Here is a 12,984-nt window from a genome sequence, read left to right on the forward strand (position 1 = left end):
GAATGTGATATGCCATGCAGCGGTAGTGAGACTCTGGAAGTTGTGTTAAGTCCCAGAAACAGTGAAAGGCAATATATAAATCATATGTAATGTTTGCTTATAAGGTTAACTATAAATGATAGCTTGTTCGTCGCTTTTGTTCCTCACCGCTTTCTTTAAATGTTGGCTAATTTTTAAAATATGTAGTCTTCCAGCAGTATTTTGTGTGTGTGTATGTATATCCTGGTGCATAGATGAGGTGCTCATGGCCAGGCTGAGTGGCTCAGACGGTTGAGGCGCTGGCCTTCTGACCCCAACTTGCAGGTTCGATCCTGACTCAGTCCGGTGGTATTTGAAGGTGCTCAAATACGTCAGCCTCGTGTCGGTAGATTTACTGGCACGTAAAAGAACTCCTGCGCTACTAAATTCCGGCACCTCGACGTCTCCGAAAACCGTGAAAGTTATTAGTGGGACGTAAAGCCAGTAACATTATTATTGAGGTGCTCATGTACGAATATTTTTCAGAATACAGTCAGTTGTTTTAGAATCAGTGTTATTGATGAACCTAGGTGCAATTTCTACCTATTTAGTCGTTTTCAGAAGGTTAGGTAAGAGCTGAAGCAGGTGTACCATTACGCAGCTTTATGTACACGCCCTGTGAGAGAGAATTATCATGCTCTATTAAAATTTGAAGGATCACTTTAGGTGAACTCTGGCAACCATACCACGGACATTAATCACTTTGCTCAGTTTATTTCATTTAGTTTATTATTCAAATTATAAGTTCTATTACACAGACGCCCAAGCGTGAGCCGAGTATAGTATTTCATTTTATATCAGTCATCTATATGATGATATATTACAAGGTTAGTTGATTTTATTCCGTTGAGTGTATATGATGTATCAAAATGAGGATGGACCACCGTGCTCACTTCATGTTATCATGTTGCATACAACTATAACTCTGTAATAATTGTTTATAATGAAATGTCATTTTATCAAGCGACATAAGGCCCGCCCTGTATACAAAGAAGGAAGTGAGGTAAATGGGAACTGATTAACTCAACCAGCAATACCCTCAGGCATATCTGGTTTAAAATGTAATTGAACCATTCTTTGAAACTCGGAGTTGGATGGTAGTCGCACACTCAGTCGATGTGAGTAACATGAAATTGCTTTCAGTTCGAATCACTATTCTTCATTGTCTTTTTATTTGAACTCTATGGTACTTTCCTCTTGCAACCTCATATCATATCCAGGTGGTCAGAAGTACAGGTACGTACGTGATAAATCACTGCGTATCTTGTTGATCTAGCGCTGTTTCCACTTACTTTTCCCGGTTCCTCCCTTCAACAACATATGAAAATGAAAACTTACAACTTGTTTTCCAGTCATTGACCGGGTCAGGGATGTAATGAATGAATCATATAATTATGTGCTGTTAGAACGATGGGGTCGCCACTCCCAAAGTGATTTATTAATGAGTGATAGATGCTATAAAATGATAATGGAGAGTGTTTCTGGAATGAAAGATGACGGGGAAAACTGGAGTACCCGGAGAAAACCTGTCCCAGCTCCGCATTATCCAGCACAAACCTCACATGGAGTGACCGGGATTTGAACCACGGTATCCAGCAGTTAGAGGCCGACGTGCTGCCGTCTGAGCCACGGAGGCTCTCTTCAACAATATACTTTGCCTAAAATCATTTGATGTTTTAGAAGCTATGCTTTTTACCGTCGACTTATTAACCTTTTCCTCCTACGCCGTAGCAAACAGTTAAAGCGAACTGAACTAACTGAACTTACTTTCGATCTAGATATGTCTAATGAGAGATTCAAATTTGCAGGCCAAGTGTCCTAAATCCCAAGAACTAATTAAGAATATTATTATACAGCCATTGCTAACTGAGGTACGCTCCGTCTCTTCTGTTGCACCGAGCAAGCTCGCCCAGTGGTTAGTGGTACGCAGCTGTGAGTTTACATACGGGAGATAGTGGGTTCGGACCCCTCTGTCGGCAGCCGTGAGGATGGTTCTCTGTGTTTTCCCATTTTCACACCTGGCACATTCTGGGGCTGTATCTTAATTAAGGCCACGACCACTTGCTCCCCCACTCCTAGCCATTCCCTATCTCATCGTCACCATAAGACCTATAGTATATGTGTCGGTGCGGCGTAAAGCAAGTTGTAAAAATAATAAATTCTTCTATTGCAATTCGCCCCTACTGAAAGGCATTACTACTGATGAGTGACGAACACACGTTTTCTGTACGTGTACAAAAACACCCCATCCGTAAAGGGCACGGCGACTAGTAAAAATGTAAAACTTAACCATTTAAAGCATACTGTTTGCGTGAGGCAACATGTAACTTTTCACCTGTATAAACGCATACAGATTGTGGACAGAGGTAGTTTTACGGCACACCTTCAACTGTACAGTCAATTAAACACATATACCAGTGATGCCTCGTTTGTTTTTATATAACATATGACAAAACAGTCCTACAACCAAAGGTACTCCTTCCGCCCCGTCAACATCCACGCGTACCAACCACCGTTTATTTTACTTGGGCCCTCCCCATCACATTATCACAGACTTCAGGAGTATCTCTGGCTCAATCTCAAAGACATTACCGACCTACGGTCGTGCAAGTATACTTCCGCTTTGCAATACGTGCCCATGATTTTTCGAAGCATTTAGAGTTTAACAATGTTAAAGTTTATACTTATAATTATATTTTAATCCCACTGTGTTTTTTTTTAATCAATTATTGGTGAGTAGGTAAGGGTTATTCTGTCCGATGGCAGGTCCGAACCTCCGCAGAGGTGTTCCTGAGTCGGAGTTTACGTGCGGTAGGGTATCCAGTTCCTTTCCGCTCCTCCATTCCCTTACCACCCCCCCCCCCCCAACAGCGCGTGGCAACCCATCCAACTCCTGACCACGCCCAATGTTGCTTAACTTCGGAGATCCCACGGGATCCGGTGTTTCAACACAGCTACGGCCGTTGGCATAATTGGTGAGTGGTTCAATCTTTAATAAATTTCATAACTTTTTTGGAGGTTGCATTTTATCTGGAAGTATCACTAATCTAAGTTATTATTTTGGATGCGATATTTTATCTTATGGACCTATTTTGTTAAGTTCTGAATGTATGCATTGATGATTGCGCCTTGCAACACATACCAATGATTTTTTCAAACATTTAGAGTTTTACAATGTTAAAGTTAATATTTATACAAGCTATTAACCCCAGTTCAAAATTGCTGCTAGTTCTAAAACACTGAACGTAAGTTGAACATTAAAGCTTGAAATTTTCTTTACCAAACGGAAACGAAAAATAATTCACGCAGTAAATTGTTAAAGATATATAACAAGTTAAGTAAACTGACAGGAATTCAATAACCTTTTTTAATTTTTTAACTCTAAGTTTCGTAAAATACTGTTAACATACGTTTTTCGTTTCAAGTAAAATACTGCTACAACATGTTTTCCTTCATCAGGCGTTTTACAAATTTACTACTCAAAATTAGTTTCGTCAGAATGAAGAGCCTAACAGCAGTTATAAATTAACTGATTCGAAACTGAAGAGAGATGACTTCAGATCTTACATATTTTTTTAAAAATTTTAGTTTTTATGACTTATATGTTTCGTCTCAACATTCCAGAAGACTGTACTCAGACTGTAAATGTGAATTTTGTTGCTGTCCACCTCCATAGTGGAACAGTTAGCGATTTAGCAGCCATCCGTGAGGGCCTGGTTTTGATTCCCTGAACTACTATAAATTTGAGATTGGTACGAGAGTTGGTATGTGGTTAAATAGGTACATGCAGATGAAGCTTGTATCCATTGGGTGTACAACCTCAGGACCAGGGCATGGATTTAGTCCTGTTCCATGGCTATATTGTTAGCGCGCTGGCCTTTGGTGATGGATACCGGGTTCGATTCCCTGACGGTAGGGGATTTTAATTTTTATCAGTTAATTCGTCTTGATCGGGGGCTGGGCACTTATTCTGTATTCAGTATTAGAATTCATCTCATGTAGGGCTCCATTCTCAAAGACGTGTAGGTTTCCTAAATGTGTCAACACGAAAGATCTGCACCACGCCTTTCATTTACACGCCCTAGGTGTCCCTTGCCTTTCTATGGCCGATACCATTATTTTTCGAAATGTTGAACCCCTTCCATTTTCTCTCTGATTTGTATTATTACAGAATGGTTGCCTAGTTGTATTTCTTCTTTAAACAATAATCACCACCACCACTTTCCAGACACTAAACTCCATTTATTAATTCTTTTATTGCATCTTACTCTCGTTCTTCTTATCCTAATACGGTCTACTCCTAACATGCTAATGAATTTCATAGAATAATTTTATAGCTTACTTTATATTCACTACAATATGCTATATTTATTTGAATTATTTTGATACCAGTACGGCAAGTAATATTGAGCGGAACCTTCGCTGGTCACTCCTTTTTCAATAATCATTTCCTAAATTGATACAATTTGCTGTCCTCTGATCATAAACATTATACTTATAGCTCAGAGGAAGTACTGGATAAGTTTATCCGGTTCATAAAAAATACGTGCAGTTTCTAACGAACTGGTTGGTTAAATGTGATTTGCCACGTACGTCCTGAAAAATACGGCTGGTAAAATTCGGTATGGAATATCATATTCTTTGTACAGTGTATACATCACAGATACATGACAAAGACAAAGACAAAGTCACCTCTGTACAGGCCATGAAGGTCCTTGGAGAGTGGGTAAAGGCTTCCACCATTGTTAACCGCGGCACTTGATGAGGTAGAGTGGTTAGCTCTAGGCCCGGCCGCCTTTGCCCCCAGGAATTAACCTGGTACTCATTTTTGGTGTAGGCTGAGTGAACCTCAGGGCCATATGCACCTCCGGAATTGGAAATCTCGTTTCTTAAATTTTACGACTTCCTGACGGGGATTCTAACTCACGTCCTTCCGGGCAAACCGAGCACGCCTTTACCGCCTCGGCCAGGCAGCCCCTTACATACACATGCGAGCTTGCAATTTCCGTGAAGACCACATATAAACTTATGAACGTTTCTAGCCTGAAGAAAGTCTTCCATATTTCAACAAAAGCAAAGCTCATATAAACACACAAGAAATGCAAAAAATACAGAGTAAGGGAACCTGAAATATCATTATTCATTGCTCGACTGGAGTTCTTATGTAAGTGAAAATTATGATTTACACTGTGCGTTTTTCTTTAGTACCGAGAAGAAAGACGTCGATAGCTGTAGTCGCTTAAGTTGCGCCAGTATCATATATTCGGGAGATAGTGAGTTCGAACCCCACTGTCGGCAGCCCTGAGGGTGGATTTTCGTAGTTTCCTATTTTTTAACACTAGGCAAATGCTGTACCCTAATTTGGCCACAGCCACTTCCTCTCCACTCCTAGCCTTCCCCTATATCATCGTCGCCATAAGACCTATCAGTGCCGGTGCAGCGTAAAGGAACCCGTAAGTAGAGAAGTACTGAGAAGTAATTCTTTTCTTATTAATATTTATCTGTGTAGTGCAGAGTCAGCATCTTGATGAGTTTCCACCTATTTTGTTTTGTTTCATTCTCTCTTCTATTACCAGTTCGTTTATAGCCAAGTCAAACATATTCCTCCAATTTATCTATATTTTTCTCCACAGAGAGAGACACGTAGAGGCTAGAAGCTGTTACGTCAGGCTTGGTTTACACAGAAAAGCATGGGTGCAATTGCCCATCAGAAAGTAGTAATATTTAGAAAGAAGTCTCCCACAACTGACTATGTAGATGGCTCCGTGCTTCAGTCAATACATGCCAGAAGTAAGTACCAGATTAATTTATGTACGTAAATGTGGCTAGGTCTGTGGTGTAGTGGTTAATGTGATTAGCTGCCACCCCCGGAGGCCTGGGTTCGATTTCCGGCTCTGCCACGAAATTCGAAAAGTGGAACGAGGGCTGGAACAGTGTCCACTCAACCTCGGAAGGTCAATTTAGTAGAGGTGGGTTCGATTCCCACCTCAGCCATCCTGGAAGTGGTTTTCCGTGGTTTCCCACTTCTCCTTCAGGCAAATGCTGGAATGGCACCTAAATTAAGGCCGCGGCCGCTTCCTTCCCTCTTCCTTGTCTATCCCTTCTAATCCTCCCATCCCCCACCAAGGCCCCTGTACAGCATAGCAGGTGAAGCCGCCTGGGCGAGGTACTGGTCATCCTTCCCAGAGTCTGAAGCTCCAGGACACCGCCCTTAAGGCGGTAGAGGTGGGATCCCTCGCTGAGTCGAGGGAAAAGCCAACCCTTGAAGGTAAGCAGATTAAGTAAACATGGCTAGGTATGGAGCTAACCACAGTATCCTACTCACCGTTGCAGTTACAACCAGTGGAAATCTTTTCGTCCTAAACTGTCTTGCATGTACGAAAATAACTATTAATTTTAGAGAATAACCCCGCAATTAGACCTACTTGAAGTGATTAACTCTAGTCACTTCTCTTACGTTGCCATTGATGGGACAGACACCGATGTTCTGCCCCATTTTCCGAAAGACATACGAGTATATACAGTAATTTTTGTTCAGATTAAGATCGTACTCACGCACCGATACTACTAAATGGTTGAAGGATTCTTGCTGATACAGAAAATATTAACGGACGAATTTGATATTTTCTGTTTTGGTTTCGTTGACATTGAATCATCTAATATGCAACATAGTACACAGCTGAACTTCAATACCAAGTTTAAATAAATTCCGTTAAACCACTTTTCCATGATGACTTAGCAGACAAACAAACAGAAACATTACTGAGATGATTGGGAAAACACTAAGTAAAGACATGGAGACCATTTACAGGCCACACAAGGAGTTATTTCGTTATCTGCATCCAGTCCAGCACACAATAGAATTACTGCCCCTTGGAGTCAACAACATTGACTATCGTTGCCATATCTCCTACACAGATGTGCACATCCACTACTATAGGTGGGCCGCTACAAGGTTGCACTTGACAGTTATAGTTCATGTTGGCATTACTACAAAAAAATAATTGAAGAACGTCACCCGTCAATCAGAACGACCAATCCATTACTTTTTATGTCAGATACAGTTAATCGATTTTATACAAATTAGCTCGTATTTAATTCCGTAGAGTGCGTATAACCTTTTATATACTTACAAAAACATGAGCATTTAAAAAAAATTGTAATGTTTAAGCGAGCTGCAAAATAAAGATGAACTATTTTCATTTGGTTGTTGTTGGCAATATGGCTAGTATAGTGGTGCCATCTATAACTACCTTGACTTCCGTATTGAAGTGTTGCCGCTTGTCTGTCGTTGCTAGCACGTGGTCAGGTGTGGTTCGCGCGTTGATGAAAGTGGTGTTTTTTGTGAGATAACTGTGATTTTTTTTTGTAACTAGTGCAGTGCGATGTCACGGAAACGACAATATGATGAATCGCGAAGTGATAATCCTTTGCGCCGAGGAGTGCCCCTTAATAGTCAGGCATGTGAATTAGTGCGGAGAACTCGCGAGTTTTACGAGAGGGAGAGGGAATTCGTACGTTTGCATGGTCGTCCCTCTGTTCCTGCAGATCAAGTCGTGGAACGTACAAGTCAAACATTAGGGCTTTCAAAGCGCACTGTGGTTCAGAAAGGTGTTCTCCTCCACGAACTGAAGGAAAAATGGACTGGGGAACCTAGCAGTGGCGGAAACAGGGCTGAGAGTGGGGACTTGTTTCTTAGCACGCCAGGAAAGAAACGATTTAAGCCATCTCCTGTTACAGGAATTGATTCTTTCCAGGCTGATGCAATACGTAGACACGTGTACGATTATTACAGCAGGAAGGAATATCCTGTGGTGGCAAAATTAATAGTCTCCCTTAAACAGAAAAATCTTTTCTCCGGGGGTAAAACTTCCTTAAAATCGGTATTGCGAGCCTTAGGTTTCAGATACAAAAAACTGAACGGAAGAAAACTGTTGCTTGAAAAGTCGCACATCGTGATGGCTAGGAGTATTTTTTTAAATAAACTTGTCGGTAAGGATCTCCACGAGGTAATATGGTTGGATGAGACGTGGGTGAATGCTGGGGAGTGCATTGATAAATCTTGGACTGATGACAGTCCTAAAAGCTCCGGTAATCAACCGACTGGGAAGGGCGCCAGATTAATAATAGCGCACGCGGGTTCATCCAGTGGTTTTGTGGAAGGTGGTCTTCTAATGTTCCGATCGAAAAAAACCGGTGATTATCACGAAGATATGGACCATGTTCGCTTTTTAGATTGGTTTAAGAAGCTCCTGCAACAGCTCAAAGGCCCTTCCGTAATTGTTATGGACAATGCACCTTACCACTCGGTAATAATAGACAAGACCCCTACTTCGAGCGCCCGTAAAGAATTGTTAGTGGAATGGCTGCAGGCAACAAATATCCCAGCGCATATGGGTATGACTAAATTAGCCTTATATGCACTGGTGAAACAAAACAAACCGGTTTCACCGACGTACGTAGTTGATGAGGTAGCGAAGGAACAAGGACACGAGGTTGTTAGGTTGCCGCCGTACCACTGTCACTTCAACCCTATTGAATTGGTATGGAGTGATGTGAAACGCTACGTTCGCACAAATAACAAATCCTTCACAATTACTGAAGTGGAAAGACTGTTCCGAGAAGGTATTGCTCTAGTGGATGCGGCTTCTTGGAGGAAGAAAGTTAGCCATGTCGCAACATTAATTAACTCGGCGATGGCCATAGATGGCATCATCAGTGACTGTCAGGAGTTGATGATCTGCCTGGACGATGACGACGACGACGACGACGACGATGATGACGACGACGACGACGACAACAACAACAACAGCAACAACAACGAAGGCGACGGTAGTGATGGCAGTGATCTGGAGGGTATAGAACCTCTACCAATGTAAAAAAGGTAAGAAGAATAACTTTTCTGAATCTTCGTAAATTTAATAGATTTTACTCGAAATCTTTTGTGTTAGCACCGGTGTATATTATCGTAACATTTATTGGTGTATTTAAAGTGAGTTTCTTGTCTGCCGATTTCTTACGCATTCTCTAACATTGGGATAATAAGAACTTCGTAGTAGATTTATCTCGTATCATTTTGTGTGATATATTTCATTGTAAACTTAATCGGTGTTTTGAAAGTGCGATTGTTGTCGGCCGATTTCATTTGTATCGTGTATCGTCGCGATGGCATTAAAAACATTTCTCTCATGTTTCTAAAGTCTTACATGTCGTGCAATCAGCTGTTGCTATGGCGGCAACATCGCTTCGTGCGCCACTGCAGTGTGACCAACATTTTGCGTAGCTGTCATGTGCAACCTTACGCCGGCCCACCTATAGGAGATGTTTTCACACAGAACACAACAGGCAGGAGCATTTCAGTACTTAAAGCAGAGAACGACTCTTCAGCATCAGATCCCTGCCCGCAGCCACTATGGGCTACAGCTCATTCGCGGGTTCCTAGACATCAGTAACCTAAAAACTACATAGTAAAATTAGCATCGGGGCTTTTAATGTATACACCATCCTCACTCGTGTGGGTAATGTTAGTACCGCCAAAAGAACAGTTTCTGACTTCCATTCATTCCTAGTTTACATGTCCTTTCCTTTCCTGATCGAGCAGCTTTGTTTCCAGATATTTATGCCATGTATGACTAGCTGAATTAACTTCTTACGAAGCTACATCAGCAAAGAGAAAGCATATGAATGGACTTCTACGAAACGTATACTATGAGGATGTGGAAATGGATGAGGGCGAATTATGAATTGCGACATACTGGATGTATTTCGTTTCCATTTCAAGCTTTACAGGACAAAACCCCATCATGATCCTAGACCCGGATAGGTATGTGAATGATACGATCATTATTGTGACAGATATCGTGTGAATACGTGCTATAATCGAAGAAAATCAATAATCAAATTTTGCACTGTGGTTCAGAAAATTCATTCAACACACTGGAAAGACTGAGGTGGAAATGGGGAGGCCACATAACAATGATGCAGCACAAGAGATGGACGTGAGGAGTAACGCTGTAGGACCCCAGAATCGGCAGGAGAAACGTAGGAAGGCAGAGGACCGTTGGGCGGACTCGTCCACTGGATCGCACTGGACACGAAGAGAAAGAGACAGAGAAGATTGGAGGACCCTACAAGAACTATTTTGTAAGAGCTTAGACATAAGAACACGTGTACATAACAGAGAATATTAATAGGTTAGACATGTATGTATCACTAGTTATAAGTACAGTACACAAATATCATATTTACTCAACTAAACACCATAATGCGTCCGAACATTGCCACAATCAAATCTACTCCCATACGGTGGTTACCAGTGTCAAGTCATATTCCTCCTCTAGATCTCAGACGTAAAGATGTTCTAAGAGAATTCAACAAAATATACAATCCAGAAGTGCCGATACATGATGATGTCGGTGATGCAAATAATAATTGTCTGCGTTCAAGAAAATAATCAACAAGAGATGCCATGAACTTGAGGAAGAGCAACTACCAAATTTCCGTTGAATGGCAGAAGAGAATCAACGACAAATACCAGCCAAGAATGCCTCCTGTGAACAAGACGCCACCACCGGGTTTCAACCTCCCTCGTAAACTATGGTCTACACTGAACAAGATTCGAATCAACAATGGGAACTGTGCAACCTTCCACTACAAGTGGAACAGGATTTCAACGCCTGAGTGTGACTGCGGCGAAACACAACAGACGATCCAGCACGGTTGTAAGACAAGAAAGTATAACGGCAGTGCTAGTGTCCTTGTTCTCACGTCCCCAGAAATTACAGACTTACATCCAGAATTTAGATATACGAATATAGAAGTGTAGATTCTACCTAAAACAGACCATACGTTAAATAAATAAATAAATAAATAAATAAATAAATAAATAAATAAATAAATAAATAAATGTCCGCCTCTGTGGTGTAGTGGTTAATGTGATTAGCTGCCACCCCTGGACGTCCGCGTTCGATTCCCGGCTCTACCACAAAATTTGAAAAATGGTATGAGGGCTGGAATGGGATCTACTCAGCCTCGGGAAGTCAACTGAGTAGGAGTGAGTTCAATTCCCTCCTCAGCCATTCTGGAAGTGGTTTTCCGTGGTTTCCCACCTCTCCTCCAGGCAAATGCTGGGATGATACCTAACTTAAGGCCACGACCGTTTCCTTCCCTTCTTCCTTGTCTGACCCCGCCAATATTCCCATCCCCCCGACATCCCTGTTCAGCATAGCAGGTGAGGCCGCGTAGGCGGGGGTACTGGTCATTCTCCCCAATTGTATCCCTCGACCAAGAGTCTGAAGCTCCAGGACACTGCCCTTGAGGTGGTGGAGGTGGGATCCCTCGCTGAGTCCGAGGGAAAAATCGACCATGGAGGGTAAATAGATAAATAAATAAATAAATAAATAAATAAATAAATAAATAAATAAATAAATAAATAAATAAATAAATAAATAAACAAACACCGAGCTCGATAGCTGCAGTCGCTTAAGTGCGGCCAGTATCCAGTATTCGGGAGATAGTAGGTTCGAACCCCACTGTCGGCAGCCCTGAAAAAGGTTTTCCGTGGTTTCCCATTTTTACACCAGGCAAATATTGGGGCTGTACCTTAATTAAGGCCACGGCCGCTTCCTTCCCACTCCTAGCCCTTCCCTGTCCCATCGTCGCCATAAGACCTATCTGTGTCGGTGCGACGTAAACCAACTAGCAAAAAAAATAAATAAATAAATAAATAAATAAATAAATAAATAAATAAATAAATAAATAAATAAATAAATAAATAAATAAATTACAGCTGCAAAATAAGGTATACTAACAGGGAAGAAAAGTGAACCACAAAGTGCTTTCACGCTCCTTACGAATGCTCACCGAACGAGTAATCGACCGAAATCCCTGCCAAGAAAGGAGGTCATTGGCCTTAAGGGATTTTGAAGGCTAGATTTAGATGTCTTCTACCCTGCCAGCCAACATTAGGATGGCGAAATAATGTTCGAATATCGGGACTCGAACCGGTTAACCATGGTGTCAGACCTTAAAGACTTGACCCTCTAACAATAATGGCCACTAGGCAGATTTTGAAGTGGGACTTAGACCTGAACATTTACGTAATGTCTGTAAGGGGAGCGATAATAAATCACCGGAAAAAATTGAAGACAAGCCAAAGTATCTTCATCCATATGATAGATACCTACAATAATATTTATAAAGAGCTGTCTCGGTAGATGAATGGTAGAGTATCCGACTTTTGACTCCAAGTTTGCAGATTCGAGGCTGGCCGAGGAAGGCGGTTTTTTTAAGAGCGGTCAAAAATATTGAGATTATGTTTCATTTTTGTTGAAATGTTACAGGTCTCTATTGGCAAACTCAGAGTCATCCGATGAAATTAAATTAATACCCTCATAGGAACTGCCCAGTCGAATTCCACTATCCTTACTAGAAAGTAGTATAATCGGAATAGTCCTTAGAATGAATACCTTAATGGTATCAATTCAGATGGTCTGAAATCCGGCATCTGATGTCATATTATTATTATTATTATTATTATTATTATTATTATTATTATTATTATTATTATTATTATTATTATTATTATTACAAATACTAAACTGTCTGTTTCATCGATGTAATTTAATTCTACAATGACCAGTTAGTATTCAATCATATACACACACACAGAGAATTATATTAAACCGTGATTATCCACACTATACTCTTCCTCAGTATTCTACCCTTGAAACTGCATGGCGGCGTCGATGATTTTACTGCTCTGGTTATCTTCCTCCAAGTCTGCAAGTCTGTCGCTATGAAGGTAGCTTCGTGGAAATAATTACCCACAACAGGCTGCACCTGGCCCTCACATCTGGTTGGATGTCTTCCTTGTGGTCTCGTGCCATTAATCTTACCCTCCACCACAAGCTTCTCCAGGGTGCCTGTTCTTCCGGTGTTGTGTCCGAACTACTAGTTGATCCACGA

General features: G+C 41.3%; 1 protein-coding gene across 1 annotated transcript in view; it reads left to right on the forward strand.

Moving 5' to 3' along the window:
* The first annotated feature begins 5,708 nt into the window (after positions 1-5,708).
* LOC137500502 (uncharacterized) overlaps positions 5,709-12,984 on the forward strand; it is a 46,023-nt gene continuing 38,747 nt past the window's right edge. The window contains exons 1-2 of the mRNA XM_068227418.1: positions 5,709-5,808; positions 7,462-8,742. Of these exons, the coding sequence (XP_068083519.1) occupies positions 5,709-5,808; positions 7,462-8,742 (1,381 nt within the window). The remainder of the gene's footprint in view (positions 5,809-7,461; positions 8,743-12,984) is intronic.

The sequence above is a fragment of the Anabrus simplex genome, chromosome 4 (genome assembly GCF_040414725.1).
Source record: "Anabrus simplex isolate iqAnaSimp1 chromosome 4, ASM4041472v1, whole genome shotgun sequence".
Lineage (NCBI taxonomy): Eukaryota > Metazoa > Arthropoda > Insecta > Orthoptera > Tettigoniidae > Anabrus > Anabrus simplex.